At 35.6% G+C, this 22,989-nt stretch overlaps 2 protein-coding genes and 2 pseudogenes across 2 annotated transcripts; 3 read left to right on the forward strand and 1 right to left on the reverse strand.

Annotated features, from left to right (window-relative positions):
- Window positions 1-2,671: 2,671 nt before the first annotated feature.
- Window positions 2,672-4,166, reverse strand: LOC102476023 (histone deacetylase 2 pseudogene; annotated as a pseudogene).
- Window positions 4,167-10,079: 5,913 nt separating this feature from the next.
- On the forward strand, window positions 10,080-10,979 carry LOC102497528 (taste receptor type 2 member 31-like). Its single transcript, XM_006164806.1, has one exon. The coding sequence runs from the start codon at window positions 10,080-10,082 to the stop codon at window positions 10,977-10,979; it is 900 nt and encodes a 299-aa protein (XP_006164868.1).
- A 4,368-nt stretch (window positions 10,980-15,347) lies between these two features.
- LOC102497930 (taste receptor type 2 member 31-like) lies at window positions 15,348-16,247 on the forward strand. The gene has a single exon (XM_006164807.1). It carries the CDS (start codon window positions 15,348-15,350, stop codon window positions 16,245-16,247), a length of 900 nt encoding a protein of 299 aa, XP_006164869.1.
- A 4,598-nt stretch (window positions 16,248-20,845) lies between these two features.
- Window positions 20,846-22,250, forward strand: LOC102476452 (taste receptor type 2 member 14-like; annotated as a pseudogene).
- Window positions 22,251-22,989: the final 739 nt, after the last annotated feature.

Raw genomic sequence — 22,989 nt, forward strand, 5'->3', positions numbered from 1 at the left:
ATTAAAAAACTAAAAATTCGGATTCAACTATTTAACATACAAACAGGTTTAAGTACAAAATCACCAATTATTTGCGGATCTCTCTCTTTCTCTATTGAGCATAATCTAGCATCAAATAAAATATAACATGAAGGCAATAATAATGATAATTTGTAATTTTGGAAAGTTAATCTGGTTCAATGATTGGTATCTATCTACCATCTCTATTTATCTATCTATCTATCTCTATCTATCTCTATCTATATATAATTTAAACAATAACGAACACTACTTAGATTGGAGCTTTGAAGGTTTAGCCCACTTGAGAAATTCATATTCACAGTTGCATTTATTTAAAATGTTGTTTAAAAATGAAGGACTTAAATTTTTAACTCAAGAAGATAAAAATGTATCCCAAAGTAATCTCCAAAAAATCAAAAGAAAGTTAGAAATATAATATTCGCTTAATTTTATTGCACACAGAAAACTACGCTTAGTGTTCTAATGTATTATCATGTTTAATTCTGAAAACAAAAATATATTAGATCTGTAATGAAACTGATGATCAAAGAGGTTATGTACTTTGACCAAGGTCGTACACCTAAAAATGAAAAAAACATTAAAATGTTAGGACAAGCAATCTGATTTCCAAACTTACATTTTTAACCATTGTATAGTCTGCACACAATAATAAATTAGTGATACAGAAAACTGAAAACAACACAGATGAGAGTAAAACCAAAGGATTCATTGTGAAAATCAGTGAATAGACAAAAAACAAATATAGAGAGTATTAGAAAGGCAATATAGTATCTAGTAAACCCAAGAGTAAACGTATATAATAACACTTTTTTTTTTTTCTGGAGAGCTTTTTGCTATAGTAGTAGCCTCACTGTATCAAATGGCAAGATTTTTTTAAAAAATTTATTTATTTATTTATTTACTTTTTTTTCATACATTCAATCACATTCTTTAGCTTACAAAGTGAACATTTCAATACGTGAACATCTCTCTCCAGTCCAGTTTATCAAAATATCTTCAACAGATAACAACACTACCCCCCTATCCCGACAATGCTCTGTCTTCGTATCTCTTTCCAAATGTCCTTCCCTAGGCCCCACTCCTCCACACACACCACGTCTGGTATTCACACCCATCTCTTGCGTTTGTATGTCCTTTAGCCCATCCGTTTCAGTCATAGAGTGTGGATGCTTGGTACATATTAAGTGGGAACATACATCGTCTCTCCTTCATAGCCTGGCTTGCTTCACTCAGCAGTCAATAATGCCAAATTGAAATAAGTTAGGCATTTTGTGGTGCCTGGCTTGGCAGATGGGCAGCTTCTCCATAGCCAGGCCCCTAAGTGCATGTGGTCTGCAGCTTTTCTCAGCATGTACCCTGAGTAGGTATATAGCAAAGCACCTCTGAGAGACATCTCTTGGTGAACAGCTTTTCCAAAACCCAGAAGATAATTTTCTGTCAAGGTCTAGGTAGTGGATTTCCAGAAGTTTCTGGTGGCTTAGCTTGGTGATTCATGATAGCATTGTCTTTAACAAGGTCCTATTCTTAGCCCCAAATATATGTGTGTGTCTGTTCTTAATTGAGTGCCATATCTTAGCATTAAGTATGATGTTTTTTTCCCTATATCTGTTTTTTTATATCTATAGAATCATCCTCATCTGCTTTTAATCACTTTGATTATTCTAAACCCCGTTATACTTATTATTTTTTGTTAAACTTCTCTTAATTGATTTTTTAGAGTACTTTTCATTAAAACAACAACAAAATATATATTTGTTTTTTCCATGAGCATGAGTGACAAGAGAGACGGTATTGATGCCGCTGTCTTAGCCAGCCCTGGATCATGGCACACCCACTCCCAGCGTACTCAGGAAGGTTTCTGGACATGAACTGGAAGCTTTCTATGTGGGTCAACCTCACAGAGTACTGCACTTGACTGCTGCACCACAGTGAAGCTCATCATCATTAAATTTGTGTGATCTTTGTTCTGATCAAATTTCATTGCTATGATGTGTTCAAATGTTATTTTACCAAATACTTCATTAAAGTCACATATGTGGAAGTATAGTAACCCCAACAGAGTTGTATACTCCATTGACATGATGCATAATGGTTAAATACAGACTTTTATAATAATGCCAAATAAAGAAAAAAATTATTAGAAGTATTGGTCATTAGAATGCAAAAAGATAAAGAACTTGTCACTTTAATGAAAATGACAAAACAGATCTTTTTCTTGTGGTTGGTGTGTTTACCTATGAATAATCCAAAATAATCCACAAAGAAATAAAGAATAAGTTTATGAATGAGACTTATTAAATGTTGCAAAAATACCAAATATGACATCACTGCATCATCAATTATAGCTAATTAGGATATAACATTTGAAATTGTCCTTTTTTTTCAGAAAGGCCAATTACTTCTTTAATAGATCAGTTTTTTTGACATAATAACTCACATCAATTTTAAATACTATCACATAAAGCATGGTGGAGAAAAGAAATTTTGCCTCATAATTAGAAAAACTCACAATAAAACTTGCCAAGAAAAACAAAAACAAAAAAGCCACTTTGAAAATAAATACAGTCTATGTCAAAATAGTATAAAATAAAGCCAGGAGTCTTCAGAATGAAAACATTTGTCCTCCAGTATTTTCTGACTTTTTTTTATGGTTTCCTGAAACTGGTGAGACTTTCAAATTCAGGGGTTGCTGAGCTGTTCTAACTTGGCTCCTTTGGTATCTGTTTTTTCACCACTATTGTCCTTGGATTTAATCTTCTTCCTTAACATCTGCTTTTTTGTCCTCTGTTTCCTTCTTGTCTTGTTCAATTCTAGCTTTCTTTGCCCCTTTCTTATGATCAGCCACATTTCTACGACCTCCTTCTCCTTCATCCTCAGAATCTGAGAATTCTTCATCACAAGCTATCCGCTTGTCTGATGTTCGACTAGAAATTCTCTTGTCTGGATCTTCTCCATCTTCATCTCCACTGTCTTTGTGAACAGTGTCTTCTGGAATCGCTTGCATCTGGACACCAGGGGCATGAGGCAACATGTGCAAATTTTCAAATGATCGCTGTTTTATCTTTTCCATATATTCTGGAGTGTTCTGGTCTGTCATGTTTGAAGGACTAGTATGTATTTTGAAGTCTGGTCCAAAATACTCAAAGTAATCATTATATGGCAACTCATTAGGAATCTCACAATTGAGGGCAATCGCAGTCTCTTATGTCCAACATCGAGCGGCATTACGAATTGTGTATCCACCTCCCCCAAGCATCAGTAACAGTAAGTTAAAAGTTTGGACAACTTCTACACATTTAGCATGGCCTTTAACAGTTAGATTGAAGCACCTCAGTCTATCACCAGATAATGAGTCTGCTCCACACTGTAATACCATAGCACTAGGTTGATACATCTCCATCACTTTTGAGATAATAGGCTTAAATATCTGCCCATATGACTCATCATCTATACCATCTCTCATTGGAAAATTGACAGCATAATATTTGCCTTTCCCAGCACCAATATCCCTCAAGTCTCCTGTGCCAGGAAAGTACTCCCCATATTTATGGAATGATACAGTCATTACACGATCTGTTGTATAAAAAGCGTCTTCAACACCATCACCATGATGGATATCTATGATGATACTTCAGTAATTCCAGGATGGCAAGCACAATATCATTAACATAACAGAACCCTGATGCCTCTGATTTCTTAGCATGATGTAGTCCTCCAGCCCAGTTAACAGCCATATCAGTTTGTTGTCGGTTCAACTTGACAGCCCCAGCAACTGAGCCACCAGTTGAGAGCTGACACAACTCAAAGAGCCCATCAAACACTGGACAATCTTCTCCAACATTAAATCTTTGCATTTGCTTACTATACTCAGACATGTTATCTGGTCTTATTGACTGTAGAAATTTGATATACTCATCACTGTGGTATTTTGTCATTTCTTCTTCAGCAGTTGCTTTATGGGGCCTATGTATTTCCATTTTTCTGTATAAGCCATAGTTTAACAGTAATTTATGGGTCATACGGATTCTGTGAGGTTTCATGGGATGACCCTGACCATAACAATAATTTCCAATATCACCATCATAGTAGTAGCACACTTTCTTCTTGCCGCCTCCTTGACATGGGCTCCCCAGCCTCTGCCGCCTCTAGGCTCCGGCTCCTCCTCCTGCTGCTGCTGCTGCTGCTGCTGCTGCCACCGCGGCTTGGCGGGGAGAGCAACAAAAACTGAAAGAATTCTCCACCACTAGTCCAGCTCTTCAGGAAGTACTGAAGGAAGTACTATATTAGGAAAACTAAAGAGACACAGAAATAAGAGAACATAAAACAACCTAGAACATGGTTAATGGAATCGCAGGGACAAATCCACAGGTATTGATAATAATGTTGACTCTTTTTTTAAGAGAGAATTTTGCTATAGGTTTGCTCACCAGAGAGGCAGAGAGAGTCAGAGATACAGAAAGCAAGAAATCAACCCTTACACAGGATGGCCACACTGTAATCCTTTTTCCTCCACTCTCCTCCTATGATCTTGGACACACAGGCATATGCGCATGGCCTGTTTTAAGCTGCTAAGTCAGGGACTCAAACCACAGTTGATTACATGAGAATCCAGTGACGTAACCATTATGCAATCTGCTTGTTCCAATACTGTTGAATACTAATGGTTTAAAATTTTCAAACAGAAGACAGATTGGCTGAATGGAAAATAAACAAACAAAAACAGAAACAGGAAACCCTCTATTTGCTGCTGTAAAAAAATGCACCTCATGGATAAATTGTACATAGAGTAAAAGTGAAAGGGCTGTAAGAAGATAGTCCATGCAAATAGAAATTCAAAAAAGGCTGGAGTCATGATACTGCTATCAGACAAAAAAAATGTAAGAAGCGGGACCAGCAGGTGTCATGGTGGTTGAGTTGCTGGACTCTCTCATGGCTAATAGTGGTTTGAGTCCTGAACCTGGCAACTTGTTTTCCCATTTCCCCAGCTCTTTCTCTGTCTGTCTCTGTCTGGTGAGCACATGTGACATTAGCAAATTAAATAATAATAATAATAAAATTAAATAAATAATTCTAAACCTTTTTTTAACAAAGGAATAAAAAACTGTAAGAAGTGACAAAGAAGGACATTATATAGTACTAAAAGGGTTAGTTCATCAAGAAGATAAATCACTTATAAATATCTATTTACAGAACTTGGGAGCAGCCAAACGCATGAAAGAAAGACTGCTAGATCGAAAGAGAAAGATAGGCTGCAACACACTGATTGTTGGGGAATCTCAGCACCATACTATTTCCTTTGGACAGATTATCTAGACAAAAAATAAGCAAATAGATACAGTATCTGAATAACACCATAAAAGAAGTGGACTTGACAGACATCTATAGAACTTCCCATCCAATAACCACAAAATATACATTTTTCTCACTCCTACAAGGAAACTTTTCAAAGAATGACCACATGAAAAGGCACAAAACAGGTCTTTACAAATTCAAAGCATAGGAACTATACCCAGCATCTTAACTTTAATATCAGGAAAAAAACCTTAAAAATACACAAATATATGGAAAGTAAGCAACCTACACCTGAATGACTTTACAAGCATTGAAGAAATGAATACTGAAAGTAAAAGATTCATTGACACCAATATCAAGTACATGAGTTTTCATAACCTATGGGACACAGCAAAATTAGTCACAAGAAGACAGTTCATAGTAATAAATGAACATAAGAATAAGGTGGAATGGCGGCAAATAAACAACCTAAGAACATATCACGTTGAACTGGGAAAACAATAACGAAAACCAAAAACAATTCAGGGAAAAATAAATAATAAAGATTCGAGCAGAAATAAGTGAAATAGATAATAGGACACACTATACATAAAATAAATAAACCAAAAGCTCATTCTTTGAGCAAGTAAACAGAACTGATACATTATTAGCTAGACTAATTATGAAGAAGAGAGAAAGTAAGCAGATTAACCAAATTTGCAATGAAACAGGCAATGTCACAACAGATATAATAGAAATACAAAATATAATTAGAGAATATTATGAGCAAGTATACACCAACAAACAAAAAAATCCTGGGATATATGGACAAATACATAATATACCAAGACTTAATCAAGAAGACATAGAAAGCTTGAATAGATCAGTAACAAGCAATGAGATTAAACCAGTGATAAATAAACTCATAACAAAGAAAAGTCTAGATCCTGATGGTTTCACTTCTAAATTCTACAAAATTTTTAAATAAGTGCTAACACCATTCTACTCAAATTGTTTCTAAAGGTCCTAGAGGAAGGAACCCCTCCAAAAATTCATTTTATGAAGCCTCCATCACCCTCATGTCCCAAACAGACAATGATATTTAAAAAAAAAAAAAAAGAAAACCCAGAAAAACAGCAAAAAAACCTACAGAGCTACATCTCTGATAAATACTAATGAAAAAACTCTCTACAAGATACCAGCAAATCATATTCAACAACATATTAACAAGATTATAACACCTCAACCAGGTAGGCTTTATTCCAGGGATGTAAGGCTGGTTCAACATATGCAAAACCATAAATGTAATAAACCATATTAATAAAAAGAGAAAAATCATATGATCATAGCAATCGATGCAGAAAAAGCATTTGATAAAATACAGCATTCCTTCATAATTAACACTTCTTGGAGGAGGGATATGGAGGCAGAACATTGACGGGATGGGGAGGTGTGGTGTTATCGGTTGAAGATATTTTGATCAACTGGACTGGGGAGAAATGTTCACATATTGAAATGTTCACTTTGTAAGCTAAATAATGTGATTGAATGAATATAAATAAATTAAAAAAATAATTAACACTCTTAGCAAAATCAACATAGAAGGGACATTTCTCAACAGAAAAGAAGCCATATATGAAAAACCCATAGCTAACATCATAAAGAAATGAGAAATGCTTTTAGAAAAGAAAAGTCTGCCCACTTTCTACATTGCTTTTCAATATAGTGCTGGAAGTCCTAGCAAATACTTGTAGAGGGCAAAACAATATAAAACTATGAAAAACTAAAAGAAGAAATTGAAAATGATGCAAAAAAGTGGAAAGAACCCCAAATTCTTGGGTTGGAATAATGAATATAATCAAAATGTCAGTCCTACCCAAATTAATCTGCAAATTTGATGTAGATCAATGGAACAGAATAGAGACCTCAGAAACAAACCCAAAAGTGTATATCTAACTGATTTTCTAGGAAGGGCACCAGTCAATCTAGTGGGGAAACAAAAATGTCTGTAAGAAATGCTACTGGAAAAAGTGGGTATCTACCTGCAGAAAGAAGAAATTGGACCCCTATCTCTCACCATTAACAAAAATCAACAATTCAAAATGGATCAAGGATCCAAACCTAAGATCTCAAACTACAAAACTAATGGTGGAAAACACAGGGGAAATTCTTAGAGATATTGGAGTAGGCAAAGACTTCTTAAAGAAGACTCTTAAGGGCCAGCAGATAGTGTAGTGGTTACATTGCTGGAGTACCACATGGCCAATCATGGTTTGAATCTCAGACCCAGTGGCTTGAAAATCATGCCAGCACATGTGTGTTTGGGCCCAAGATCCCAGACAGAGAATGGAGGAGAAAGAATTGTGGCATAGCATCTCCCTAGAGAATGATTTCTTACTTTCTTATTTTCCCTCTCACTGACTCTGTGTCTCTCTCCAGCTAGCACACATACCATACGGCAAAACCTCTAAAAATAAACTAACGAAAAACCTCAAGGCACAGGCAATAATCCCAAAAAATGACAAGGGAAATATATCAGGTTAAAAAGCTTCTTATAGCAAAAGAAACAATGATGTGACTTGGCAACCCTTGGAATGGGAGAATATATTTGCAAACTATGCCTCAGAGAAGGAACTGAAAATCAGACTGTATGGGGAACTCAAGCAGCTTACCTAATAAATAAATAAATAAATAAATAAATAAATAAATAAATCAGCAACACAATTTAAAAATGGGAAAATGAACTGAACTGGCAATTCTCTAAGAAAGACATATGAACAACCAAAAAGCATATCAAAAAATACACAACATCCTTTACTATATGGGAAATGCAAATCAGAACCACAGTGAGATACTGTCTAATCCCAGTCAGAATGGCTAAGATTAAAAAAAATATAAATGATAAGTGCTGGCAAGGCTGTGGTGAAAAGGGAACTCTCCTACACTATGTATGGAATAAAATTAGTACAAGCTATATGGACAGCAATATGGAGGTTCCTCAAAGACCTACAAATAGAACTGCCATGTGAGTGAGCAATTCTACTGCTGGGTATCTACCCAAAGCATAGGAATACACTCAGTCAGAAAAGTGCTTGCACATACATGTCTATTGTGGCATTATTCACAATTGTTAAGACATGGAACCAATACAAACATCCACGAACAGATGAATGGATTCAAAAAGTGTAGCACATATACACTATGTATGTGCATACACATATACACTACTTAGCCATAAAAGAACAATGAGACCTTGGCATTTGATAGAAAGTGGATGAATATGGAAAATTTATTGCTAAGTGAAGCAAGACAGACTATGAAAGAGAGCCATTGAATGTCCCAAGACAATCACATTGAATGATTGCACTCTATGGCAGAAAGTGGAAGACTGAAAGGTATGGGGATACTAGAGCCAGTGTGGGAGTAGGGTGGGAAATGGGAGAGGGTGAGAGGAAGGGAGCCAAGAGGAAAAAGAAAGGAATAAAACATTTAAGGATCACAAAAATGGAAAATTATTCATTGATAATAATGTGTATTTCATTAACTAGACTAATACTCAGTGGATTTATGTGGGAAAAATTCTTTTTGCATAATGTAATGACACACAGTGATTGAATATATAAAAAAATTTAAAAATGTTTACTGTTCAAAAAGAATGTCAGCATGGGACCAGCAGTTAGAGTAATGGCCATGTCGCTGGATTCCCACATAGTTGACTGTGGTTCGCGTCCCAGACCTGGTGGCTTAAAACTCATGCCGGGCGCGTGTGTGTGCGTGCCCAAGATCCCAAGAGGAGAATGGAGGAGAAGGGATTGTGGCGTGGCCATCACCCCTGAGGGGTGATCATTGGATATCTGTAATTACATTTAAATAAATTAAGCATACTGAAAATGAAAAAAGGAGTAAAAATTATGCAAAAGTATTCAATATTGTCAACCATGTTTTTGAAAGTATTGACCTTTGTGTTCCCAAGAAAGCCTTGCATACTATTTTTAAACTTTTGTTATTTTGTTTAATTGATACATAATAATTCTACATATCTGTGGGATACAGAGTGACTTTTCCAGACATGCAGGTGATGTATGGTGATAAAAGCAGGATGATCAGCATGTCCATCACCTTAAACATGTATCTTCTCATTATTTTGGAAGCATTTTAAATCCTTTCTTCTAAGTATATTGAAAGAAATTACAAATTGTTTTTATATACAGTCAAAAGAATGCAGATATATCTTCCACATAATGATTTTGAATGCTTATGAAAGGAAAAGTTTAGATTGTTTTCATATAAATCTGACTTAAAGAAAAGAAATCCAGTGTAGTGATCACAGTTAGACAAAGATCCATCTAACGATCTAGACATTCACGCGTGTTTTACATATTGGCTTTAAGTTTTCCTAGCACTATGGTTACAGAACACAAATTATGCAAAACTTAATCAAGGGAATATTGCAAAATAAGGAAAGAAAATATATCATTATTTGCGTGCTTGCAAATGAAAGTTCAGTTCTTATTTCGATATGAGATAAGAAAGATTCCACCTATATGCAAGGCATCTAGTGTTTGAATAGGAGTTTATTTGAGCTAATTGAGAAAACTATGTTTTCCATAAAGATGGCAATAACTTTCATTAGCATGCTATGGTGCTTCCTGCTTGACATTGACCAGAGAATTTACTGGACTCTGAGAAATATGGTGGATACAGAACTAAAGGTCAGGATATTAAAAAAATAACCAGTGATACTGAAGTTTTTTTCTGATTTTATTTTTTGTTGTTGCTATTCAGGCATGATGAGGTTACTACCTATCATTTTTTACACTCTACTAATGACAGAATTTGTTTTTGGAAATTTTGCCAATGGATTCATAGCACTGGTGAACTTCACTGACTGGGTGAAGAGACAAAAGATATCCTCCGCTGATCAAATCCTCACTGCTCTGGCGATTTCCAGAATTTGTTTGCTCTGGGTAATATTAATGCACTGGTACATAATTGTGTTTCATCCAGATTTCTATACTATGGGATTAAGAATTATTATTCACAATGCCTGGACAGTGGCCAACCATTTTAGCATCTGGTTTGCCACTAGCCTCAGCATATTTTATTTGCTCAAGATTGCTAATTTCTCTAACCTTATTTTTCTTCACTTGAAAAGGAGAGTTCAACAAGTAGTTGTAATGTTATTGCTGGGGACATTGGTCATTTTGTTTTTTCATCTTGTAGCAGTTAATATACATGAGAGTGTGAACATAAAAGAATGTGAAGAGAACATGACTTATAAGATTAAACTGAGGAATTTTGCACAGATGTCATATGTGACTGTTTTCACAGTAGCAAACATTCTACCCTTTACTGCATCCCTGATATGTTTTCTGCTCTTAATCTGTTCCCTGTGTAAACATCTTAAGAAGATGCAACTCTATGGAAAAGAATTTCAAGATACCAGATTCAAGGTCCACATAAAATCTTTGCAAACTGTGATCTCTTTCCTCTTGCTTCTTGCCATTTACTTTATTTCTGTAATCATAGCAATTTCTAATTCTGATAGACGGCTAACAAAGGTGAACCTCATTCTTTGGCAAGCTATTGGAATGACCTATCCTGCATGCCACCCAATTATCCTGATTTTGGGAAACACAAAGCTAAAACAGATCTTACTTTCATTGTTTTGGCAGATGAGGGGCTGAAAGGCCCAAACTCTCAACTGTTTTGATTAATAAGGGGACATCATGTGCCTTTTTGCAGAAAACAAACTCATGGACTTTAATGTTTTCTATTTTTTTTCTGGTTTTCCATAGGATATGTATATGATTAATATCCAGGACATACCTAAAACTGTGTTTCACCTGAACTTATTTAAAAATGTACATATGTGTACATGTATGTGTGTTTCTGTGTTTATGAAAAACATAGATTTTTGACAATAATATCTCCATAATCATGTTTTTAGCAAAAATCACTTAATTATACAATGTGTGATAAGAAATACCTTAGAATTATGAAATCATTTGCATTTCTTATACATATTCTGTAATCTTCCAATGGAAGATTTTTTGATATGTATTCATGCATTAGTTAAAACTGCCAACTTACCTTAGGAAATCATTGCTATTTTCCATTATGATTAATATTACATGAAGGTGCCAGAGTGTGTTTAGGTTCCATTGTTTGAACTTCCAATTGTGTGGGAGATAAGGACATTCAATTCCAAGTCAACAATAAGGATGTATCTTGCTGACAGGTTTTATTGCATCATGAATTCTTACACATGTTTAGCGAAAGACTAATGGAATTTCTGGGAGAAAAGGATACACGAAATAATATTTAAGAGTGAGCAATAGTTCAGAGTAATTTTGTGTATTGTAAGTTAAACAGTACTTAGGAATATTAGATTTAATACAAATATGTGAATAGCTTAGAAAAACATTATTTGAATAAGATTGCAGAATTTAAAAACAAATGATGTCTTATTCCAAATGCTGCTATAAATTTCCACATATAACTAGGAAACTCATTTCTTTCAGTTTTTGAATAAAAGAAAACCCTTGTTGACATTGAGACCTGATGTCATGATATGGAGGCAGAACATTGACGGGATGGGGAGGTGTGGTGTTATCGGTTGAAGATATTTTGATCAACTGGACTGGGGAGAAATGTTCACATATTGAAATGTTCACTTTGTAAGCTAAATAATGTGATTGAATGAATATAAATAAATTAAAAAAATAATTAACACTCTTAGCAAAATCAACATAGAAGGGACATTTCTCAACAGAAAAGAAGCCATATATGAAAAACCCATAGCTAACATCATAAAGAAATGAGAAATGCTTTTAGAAAAGAAAAGTCTGCCCACTTTCTACATTGCTTTTCAATATAGTGCTGGAAGTCCTAGCAAATACTTGTAGAGGGCAAAACAATATAAAACTATGAAAAACTAAAAGAAGAAATTGAAAATGATGCAAAAAAGTGGAAAGAACCCCAAATTCTTGGGTTGGAATAATGAATATAATCAAAATGTCAGTCCTACCCAAATTAATCTGCAAATTTGATGTAGATCAATGGAACAGAATAGAGACCTCAGAAACAAACCCAAAAGTGTATATCTAACTGATTTTCTAGGAAGGGCACCAGTCAATCTAGTGGGGAAACAAAAATGTCTGTAAGAAATGCTACTGGAAAAAGTGGGTATCTACCTGCAGAAAGAAGAAATTGGACCCCTATCTCTCACCATTAACAAAAATCAACAATTCAAAATGGATCAAGGATCCAAACCTAAGATCTCAAACTACAAAACTAATGGTGGAAAACACAGGGGAAATTCTTAGAGATATTGGAGTAGGCAAAGACTTCTTAAAGAAGACTTCAAAATGGATCAAGGATCCAAACCTAAGATCTCAAACTACAAAACTAATGGTGGAAAACACAGGGGAAATTCTTAGAGATATTGGAGTAGGCAAAGACTTCTTAAAGAAGACTCTTAAGGGCCAGCAGATAGTGTAGTGGTTACATTGCTGGAGTACCACATGGCCAATCATGGTTTGAATCTCAGACCCAGTGGCTTGAAAATCATGCCAGCACATGTGTGTTTGGGCCCAAGATCCCAGACAGAGAATGGAGGAGAAAGAATTGTGGCATAGCATCTCCCTAGAGAATGATTTCTTACTTTCTTATTTTCCCTCTCACTGACTCTGTGTCTCTCTCCAGCTAGCACACATACCATACGGCAAAACCTCTAAAAATAAACTAACGAAAAACCTCAAGGCACAGGCAATAATCCCAAAAAATGACAAGGGAAATATATCAGGTTAAAAAGCTTCTTATAGCAAAAGAAACAATGATGTGACTTGGCAACCCTTGGAATGGGAGAATATATTTGCAAACTATGCCTCAGAGAAGGAACTGAAAATCAGACTGTATGGGGAACTCAAGCAGCTTACCTAATAAATAAATAAATAAATAAATAAATAAATAAATAAATCAGCAACACAATTTAAAAATGGGAAAATGAACTGAACTGGCAATTCTCTAAGAAAGACATATGAACAACCAAAAAGCATATCAAAAAATACACAACATCCTTTACTATATGGGAAATGCAAATCAGAACCACAGTGAGATACTGTCTAATCCCAGTCAGAATGGCTAAGATTAAAAAAAATATAAATGATAAGTGCTGGCAAGGCTGTGGTGAAAAGGGAACTCTCCTACACTATGTATGGAATAAAATTAGTACAAGCTATATGGACAGCAATATGGAGGTTCCTCAAAGACCTACAAATAGAACTGCCATGTGAGTGAGCAATTCTACTGCTGGGTATCTACCCAAAGCATAGGAATACACTCAGTCAGAAAAGTGCTTGCACATACATGTCTATTGTGGCATTATTCACAATTGTTAAGACATGGAACCAATACAAACATCCACGAACAGATGAATGGATTCAAAAAGTGTAGCACATATACACTATGTATGTGCATACACATATACACTACTTAGCCATAAAAGAACAATGAGACCTTGGCATTTGATAGAAAGTGGATGAATATGGAAAATTTATTGCTAAGTGAAGCAAGACAGACTATGAAAGAGAGCCATTGAATGTCCCAAGACAATCACATTGAATGATTGCACTCTATGGCAGAAAGTGGAAGACTGAAAGGTATGGGGATACTAGAGCCAGTGTGGGAGTAGGGTGGGAAATGGGAGAGGGTGAGAGGAAGGGAGCCAAGAGGAAAAAGAAAGGAATAAAACATTTAAGGATCACAAAAATGGAAAATTATTCATTGATAATAATGTGTATTTCATTAACTAGACTAATACTCAGTGGATTTATGTGGGAAAAATTCTTTTTGCATAATGTAATGACACACAGTGATTGAATATATAAAAAAATTTAAAAATGTTTACTGTTCAAAAAGAATGTCAGCATGGGACCAGCAGTTAGAGTAATGGCCATGTCGCTGGATTCCCACATAGTTGACTGTGGTTCGCGTCCCAGACCTGGTGGCTTAAAACTCATGCCGGGCGCGTGTGTGTGCGTGCCCAAGATCCCAAGAGGAGAATGGAGGAGAAGGGATTGTGGCGTGGCCATCACCCCTGAGGGGTGATCATTGGATATCTGTAATTACATTTAAATAAATTAAGCATACTGAAAATGAAAAAAGGAGTAAAAATTATGCAAAAGTATTCAATATTGTCAACCATGTTTTTGAAAGTATTGACCTTTGTGTTCCCAAGAAAGCCTTGCATACTATTTTTAAACTTTTGTTATTTTGTTTAATTGATACATAATAATTCTACATATCTGTGGGATACAGAGTGACTTTTCCAGACATGCAGGTGATGTATGGTGATAAAAGCAGGATGATCAGCATGTCCATCACCTTAAACATGTATCTTCTCATTATTTTGGAAGCATTTTAAATCCTTTCTTCTAAGTATATTGAAAGAAATTACAAATTGTTTTTATATACAGTCAAAAGAATGCAGATATATCTTCCACATAATGATTTTGAATGCTTATGAAAGGAAAAGTTTAGATTGTTTTCATATAAATCTGACTTAAAGAAAAGAAATCCAGTGTAGTGATCACAGTTAGACAAAGATCCATCTAACGATCTAGACATTCACGCGTGTTTTACATATTGGCTTTAAGTTTTCCTAGCACTATGGTTACAGAACACAAATTATGCAAAACTTAATCAAGGGAATATTGCAAAATAAGGAAAGAAAATATATCATTATTTGCGTGCTTGCAAATGAAAGTTCAGTTCTTATTTCGATATGAGATAAGAAAGATTCCACCTATATGCAAGGCATCTAGTGTTTGAATAGGAGTTTATTTGAGCTAATTGAGAAAACTATGTTTTCCATAAAGATGGCAATAACTTTCATTAGCATGCTATGGTGCTTCCTGCTTGACATTGACCAGAGAATTTACTGGACTCTGAGAAATATGGTGGATACAGAACTAAAGGTCAGGATATTAAAAAAATAACCAGTGATACTGAAGTTTTTTTCTGATTTTATTTTTTGTTGTTGCTATTCAGGCATGATGAGGTTACTACCTATCATTTTTTACACTCTACTAATGACAGAATTTGTTTTTGGAAATTTTGCCAATGGATTCATAGCACTGGTGAACTTCACTGACTGGGTGAAGAGACAAAAGATATCCTCCGCTGATCAAATCCTCACTGCTCTGGCGATTTCCAGAATTTGTTTGCTCTGGGTAATATTAATGCACTGGTACATAATTGTGTTTCATCCAGATTTCTATACTATGGGATTAAGAATTATTATTCACAATGCCTGGACAGTGGCCAACCATTTTAGCATCTGGTTTGCCACTAGCCTCAGCATATTTTATTTGCTCAAGATTGCTAATTTCTCTAACCTTATTTTTCTTCACTTGAAAAGGAGAGTTCAACAAGTAGTTGTAATGTTATTGCTGGGGACATTGGTCATTTTGTTTTTTCATCTTGTAGCAGTTAATATACATGAGAGTGTGAACATAAAAGAATGTGAAGAGAACATGACTTATAAGATTAAACTGAGGAATTTTGCACAGATGTCATATGTGACTGTTTTCACAGTAGCAAACATTCTACCCTTTACTGCATCCCTGATATGTTTTCTGCTCTTAATCTGTTCCCTGTGTAAACATCTTAAGAAGATGCAACTCTATGGAAAAGAATTTCAAGATACCAGATTCAAGGTCCACATAAAATCTTTGCAAACTGTGATCTCTTTCCTCTTGCTTCTTGCCATTTACTTTATTTCTGTAATCATAGCAATTTCTAATTCTGATAGACGGCTAACAAAGGTGAACCTCATTCTTTGGCAAGCTATTGGAATGACCTATCCTGCATGCCACCCAATTATCCTGATTTTGGGAAACACAAAGCTAAAACAGATCTTACTTTCATTGTTTTGGCAGATGAGGGGCTGAAAGGCCCAAACTCTCAACTGTTTTGATTAATAAGGGGACATCATGTGCCTTTTTGCAGAAAACAAACTCATGGACTTTAATGTTTTCTATTTTTTTTCTGGTTTTCCATAGGATATGTATATGATTAATATCCAGGACATACCTAAAACTGTGTTTCACCTGAACTTATTTAAAAATGTACATATGTGTACATGTATGTGTGTTTCTGTGTTTATGAAAAACATAGATTTTTGACAATAATATCTCCATAATCATGTTTTTAGCAAAAATCACTTAATTATACAATGTGTGATAAGAAATACCTTAGAATTATGAAATCATTTGCATTTCTTATACATATTCTGTAATCTTCCAATGGAAGATTTTTTGATATGTATTCATGCATTAGTTAAAACTGCCAACTTACCTTAGGAAATCATTGCTATTTTCCATTATGATTAATATTACATGAAGGTGCCAGAGTGTGTTTAGGTTCCATTGTTTGAACTTCCAATTGTGTGGGAGATAAGGACATTCAATTCCAAGTCAACAATAAGGATGTATCTTGCTGACAGGTTTTATTGCATCATGAATTCTTACACATGTTTAGCGAAAGACTAATGGAATTTCTGGGAGAAAAGGATACACGAAATAATATTTAAGAGTGAGCAATAGTTCAGAGTAATTTTGTGTATTGTAAGTTAAACAGTACTTAGGAATATTAGATTTAATACAAATATGTGAATAGCTTAGAAAAACATTATTTGAATAAGATTGCAGAATTTAAAAACAAATGATGTCTTATTCCAAATGCTGCTATAAATTTCCACATATAACTAGGAAACTCATTTCTTTCAGTTTTTGAATAAAAGAAAACCCTTGTTGACATTGAGACCTGATGTCATTATTCAGTTTCTCCTAAACCACTTCTGAGCTCCGGAATATCTATCTCTTTAATCTTCCATCCTTAAAATTTCTTCAAAATTCAGATAACTCAACTCTTTCTTATGTTAGAAAAATTATCAATATAAAATAGTATTGAAATTATAAAGCATAATTCAATAAACCTTTCTGAAAACAAGAAAAATGGCACATGAATTCTATGCATTTGTTAAAGGGAATGTGTTAAAAATCTATTATAATCTTGTATGTAATGAGAGGAAATGTGCTGACATTTTTAAATTGCAAATTCTAGACATAAAGAAAATGCATAAACTTGTTATACAGAATCTCAGTGGCTGTATTAATTCCTAGTTATAGAAAAGTTTAGCAATGTTATCTAGTACTTATATAAACCGTCTCCATATCTGACTTAGTGATTTTTCTTTTTTTTTTGAGAGAGAGATTATTGCTATGGGGCATTTGTGCTTGCAAGAAAGACAAAGGGACAGAAAATGAGAAATCACTTCCCGAGCAGGGATGTCCATGCTGTGATCCCTTCTCCTCCATTCTCCTTTTATAAGTTTGGGCACACAGGCACATGCAACCAGTGTGCTTCAGCTGCTGGATCTGGGACTCAAATCCTGGTCTGCCATGTGGAAGTTAAGCACCTTAACCACTACACCACAGCTGGCCCCAGTTTTTAATTCTTAATCATGTGTCCTCAGTACAGTGTATGCAGCATAAGAACAAAGACCATGTCTGTGTTGTTTACCAATGAATACCAGGAACTAAAATGATATTTTAATGAACAAATTATAGAGAATGAATTAATGAATAAATTAAGGCTGATAAAGTAATGAAAATTAAACCCATTGCAAAGACTTTATCTTGCATGAAGTTTCCACTTCTGGTTTCATGTTGAGGTTACAGGCTTATTCAAGTGGAAATATTTCCCAGAGCAAACGTTTGCTCACTCAGCACTAGAGGAAATGTGATTAGAATATAGCCTTCATGCAACTATACAAGGTGTGAGAAACGGACACAAAATGGAACATTAAAATTAGATTGTGCCTATTATAGCAGCTCCTTTTTATTTATTTTTTGTTTAATTACTTTTTTAGTTTTCACTACAGGGCTTGTGCACTTACCAGACACAGAGAAAGCCACAGAGAGAGAAAGTGAGAAATCACTCTCCTGGAGGTATGGCCACACTGCAATCCTTTCTTCTCCATTTTCTTCTTGGAATTTTGGGCATGAATGCACAGAAGCCTGACATAATTTTTGGGCTGCTGGGCCCAGAACTCAAACCATGCTGTTGGCCATGTGGAATCCAGTGTCTTAATCTCCATGCCCTGTGCTGGCCCTAAGACAATTTTTAAAAAGCATATAAACAATTTCAGAATGGAGCAACTCACAACTGGATGGTTAAAAAATGCCAGATACATATAAACGATTTCAGAATGTGGCCACTCACAACTGGATGGTTAAAAAATGCCAGATTCCACATGGTCAATTGTCATTCGAGTCCTGCCCCCCCCACACACACACAGGGAATGTGTGTGTGCACACCCAGGATTCCTATAGGATACAGATATGTAGAAGAGATTGCAACATGACCATGCCCCATTGCTCAGTAGTTTTTTCTTTTCTCTTTCTTGGTCTCTCTCTAACTCTCCAGTGATCACATGTGCCCTCTGGCAACAGAAAAACATGTTTTCTGCAATATTGGTGTATTTGCATGTATGTTTACTATTGTGAATGATATGTTTTATTAAGATAAGTTTTTACTGTCTGGCATATACACAAAGATGGCATTTCACTTTTGAAAATCAAGATAGCAATTACCTGACTTACTAAGATGTTGTTCGTATATAATACTTTCTCAAGAATCCTTTCTAAAGAAATTTTTATTATTATATCAGAAATTCAGAAATGAGGGAATGAATTATAAATGTATAAATCAATAATATACTAGACTGGGACTTCTAAAACCATAACCAATGTCAGAAATTGATGACATGATATTTATTGAGGAAGGCAAGTCCAACGTGCAATGAGGAAGACACAAAGAAACTGAGGTAAAAGAAGTTGTGAAACCCTGTCCTGTGATGCATGACCTTGCTAGGGGCCACTCCACAGTGAAGTGAAGGAGAGCATAGTGCTCAACACGTATGTGTCTTGGCACCCTGGAATTTTCAATGAAAAATACATGAACTTTATGTATGAAAGAGAGAGAAGGGAGCATTTCATTACTCAGGTCTCTCTATATTTTTTTTTCTTTTGAGAGATTTTCGCTATAGGGCGCGTACGCTCGCCAGACAGACAGAGAGAGACATAGAGACAGAAAGCGAGAAATCACCCCCCAGGGGGGATGGTCATGCCACAATCCCTTCTCCTCCATTCTCCTCTCAGGATCTTGGGCACGCACGCACACGCGCCCGGCATGAGTTTTAAGCCACCGGGTCCAGGACGTGAACCGCGGTCGACTACGTGGGAGTCCAGCGACATAGCCATTACGCTAACTGCTGGTTCCCAACAATGTTGGAAGAGACTATACAAACTTACTTTTTAAACAAAAAAATCAGATGTTCTCATCCTTCTTTCCTCTTTCTCTCATTCTTTCCTCTTCCTTTCTTCCTTCTTATTATAAATCGATAAATTTTAGTTGTATATGGTTTGATGTACAAAGTAATATGATATATTAATAAAATGGAATAAGTAGATCAAGGTAATTACCATGTCTACTATCTCAAGCACTTCTCAATTTTGTTGTGAGAACATTTAAAATACACTGTCTTAAAAATTTTGAAATATGTTAATTATCATTAACCATGCTTAGCCTATTTTTCTATAGATCTCAAAACAAAAACTAAAACAAATCAAATAAAACTTACTCCCTCTATTTAACGGAGGCTTTATAGACTTTGACTATCATCTCTCCATTCCCCCTACTGGTATCATTAATGTGTTTAAAAAGTCAGTACTCAGTACACACTGCATCCTAATTTAGATTCTTGTTGCCTGGTGTATGTGTTAGGATTATAGAACGGTGCGTGCCAAGAACTCAAGATGCCAGAGGCAAATGTGTAGACTTGGCATGAAGAATAACATGACAAAAATAACGTATCTTATTTTGCATGTTATCAAATGAGAATTCAGCGTTTCCTTCATTACCACCTTCAAAAGTCTCCAGCCTACTTTGTTTAAGGCACACAGTATCTAGAGTAGGCTCAGCTGGGTTGTCTGGGGAAATGCAAAGATTTTCTAGAAGAAAGGTGTGAATTCCATTATTAGCACATCTTGATGTTTGCTAATTTCTTACTGTGTACATAAGCTTTTATAAATGGAGTACATTGCTGAATTTTAGGAATTAGATATGCAGAACATTTTAGGTGAATGTATGAAGAAATCTTCAGCAGAAATATTTCAAGTGTTATTTTCTTTTTCTTTCTTTCTTTCTTTTTTTTTTTGGAGAGGTTTTCGCTATAGGGTGCATGCGCTCGCCAGACAGAAGAGAGAGACATAGAGACAGAAATCACCCCCTAGGGGAGATGGTCATGCCGCAATGCCTTCTCCTCCATTTTCCTCTCAGGATCTTGGGCACGTATGCACACGTGTCCGGCGTGAGTTTTAAGCCACCGGGTCCGGGACACGAACTGCGGTCAACTATGTGGGAGTCCAGCGACATAGCCATTACGCTTAACTGCTGGTTCCCACAGGTTATTTTCTTATAGACAATGGGTAATGTCAGCAAGAATACACTCACAATTATCGTGAGTGTGAAATTCACAATATGGAATGTATGGAATGGATTCATTGCACTGGTGAATGGCATTGACTGGGAAAAGAGAAGGAAGATTTCTTCAGCTGATCAAATCCTCAATGCTTTGGCCATCTCCAGGATTGGTCTGCTCTGGTCAGTATTCATAAACTAGCGTGTGTCCGTGTGTAATCCAGTTTTACTAATGAGTGAAAAAATATTCAGAATGCTTAATGCCACCTGGATACTGACCAATCACTTTAGCATCTGGCCTGCTGCCTATATCAGCATCTTTTACATTCTCAAGACAGCCAACTTTTCTAACTCTGTTTTTCTCTACCTAAAGGTGAGAGTATGTTCATTCTACTGAGTTTTATGCCCAAAGTCATATATGTTTTCACAGATATGTTTATATCAACTGCACTTATTATGTTTAGTTTAATTAAGATCTTTTGTGAATTGATAAATGTGGAAAAAAATCCATGGAAAGTAACTGCAAATACCAGAGACAATGTGGGAGGAGGGTGGGAAATGGCAGAGGGTGAGAGGGAGGAATCAAGGGGGAGAAATAAAGAAGTAAAGTATATAAGAAACAAGAATTGGAAAATCATTTCTTGAAGATAACATGTATGATAATATCTTTGATTGAGCCAATATACAGTGTATTCTGGATGGGAAAACTCATTTTGTATGCTGCAATGATATACAGCGAATGAGTGTAAAATAAATACAGTTTTTTTAAAAAAGGTGGTCTCAGTGATATTGTTGGTGACCTTGATCCTCCTGTGTTTTAACATTACACTGACAACCATGTGTATTAATGTCTGGATTGATAGATGTAAAACAAACCTGACTTGCAGTTTCAGTTTGAGTGTTTTTCACAGTTCTCTGGCTTCTTTTATTCATCAACACTATGATGTTTTCTTATAGACAATGGGTAATATCACAAAGAGTACACCCAATGTACTCCATTTATAAAAGCTTATGTAAACAGTAAGAAATTAGCAAACATCAACCTTTATACGTTTTGCTGACATACTTTTTATGTTGTTGAGAACCTTTCTTCCCTTAATCTTCTCACTCTGGAAACATCTCAGGACAATGCAGCATGATGCCCAAGGACCCAGAGATGCCAGCACTGAGGCCCACATAAGAGCCCTGCAGTCCATGATTATCTTCCTCTTGCTCTATGCTATTTTATTTCTGTTTTATTTTATGCCAGTTTTGATCTCTGAGTTGTTGAATAGTAATCTGATTCTCTTGATTTTCCAGGTTACTGCAGTTGCTTATCCTTCAGGCCACTCATGTGTCCTATTCTGGGAAACTATAAGCTGAGACAGGCCTTCTGGTACTGTATGGCTGAGGTGGTTGTTCAAATGTGAGGCCCCTGGGTCAATGGATTGTGTGGAGGTTAAGGCAACTGAATTCCATTTGACTGACTCTATGGTTCAAGTTTAGGATCTGTTGGCTTGAAAAATCATGCTGAGTGCATGTGTATGTGTGCCTAAAATTCCAAGAGAAGAAGAGAGTGCAATGTGGCCATCCTCTCTAGAGGATGATTTCTCATTTTCTCTTTCTCTCTTTCTGGGGAGCACATGTGCCTATAGAGAAAATGAAAAAAGAATACCAAAAAAAAAAAAAAGAAAGTGCCCTGACCCCCTGAGATCCATAAACCTTTTAAAGGATTGTTTTGTAACAGAGGAAAATCAGTTGATAAAGTTTTCTGTTATTAATTTTTGTATCCTCAATGTTTGTTCATTGTGTGCATGTTGATGAGTTTTACAAAAGTATGTTTGAAATAAGCAATGTATCTTCAATGTTTGTTCATTGTGTGCATGTTGAGTTTTACAAAAGTATGTTTGAAATAAGCACTCTCTAAACTTATTACAACTTAGTAGAATATATAAAGTATGTGTAATAATATTTAAAAAAACATTTTTTAGAGAGGGTTTTTTGCTATAGGGTGCTCACCAGAGAGACAGAAAGAGACAGAGTTAGAAAGTGAGAAATCAACCTTCAGGGGCAGGGGATGGCCACGTTGCAATCCCTTCTCTTCCCATCTCCTCCTGGGATCTTGGGCACATAAGCACAAGCGCCCCACATGTTTTAAGCCGCCTGGTG

Source organism: Tupaia chinensis, unplaced genomic scaffold (genome assembly GCF_000334495.1).
Source record: "Tupaia chinensis unplaced genomic scaffold, TupChi_1.0 Scaffold143728_1, whole genome shotgun sequence".
Taxonomy (NCBI): Eukaryota; Metazoa; Chordata; class Mammalia; order Scandentia; family Tupaiidae; genus Tupaia; species Tupaia belangeri.

Bases quoted from the DNA above. Each gene is read 5' to 3' on its own strand.
- LOC102497930 (XM_006164807.1), top strand. From the start codon at position 15,348: ATGATGAGGTTACTACCTATCATTTTTTACACTCTACTAATGACAGAA.
- LOC102497528 (XM_006164806.1), top strand. From the start codon at position 10,080: ATGATGAGGTTACTACCTATCATTTTTTACACTCTACTAATGACAGAA.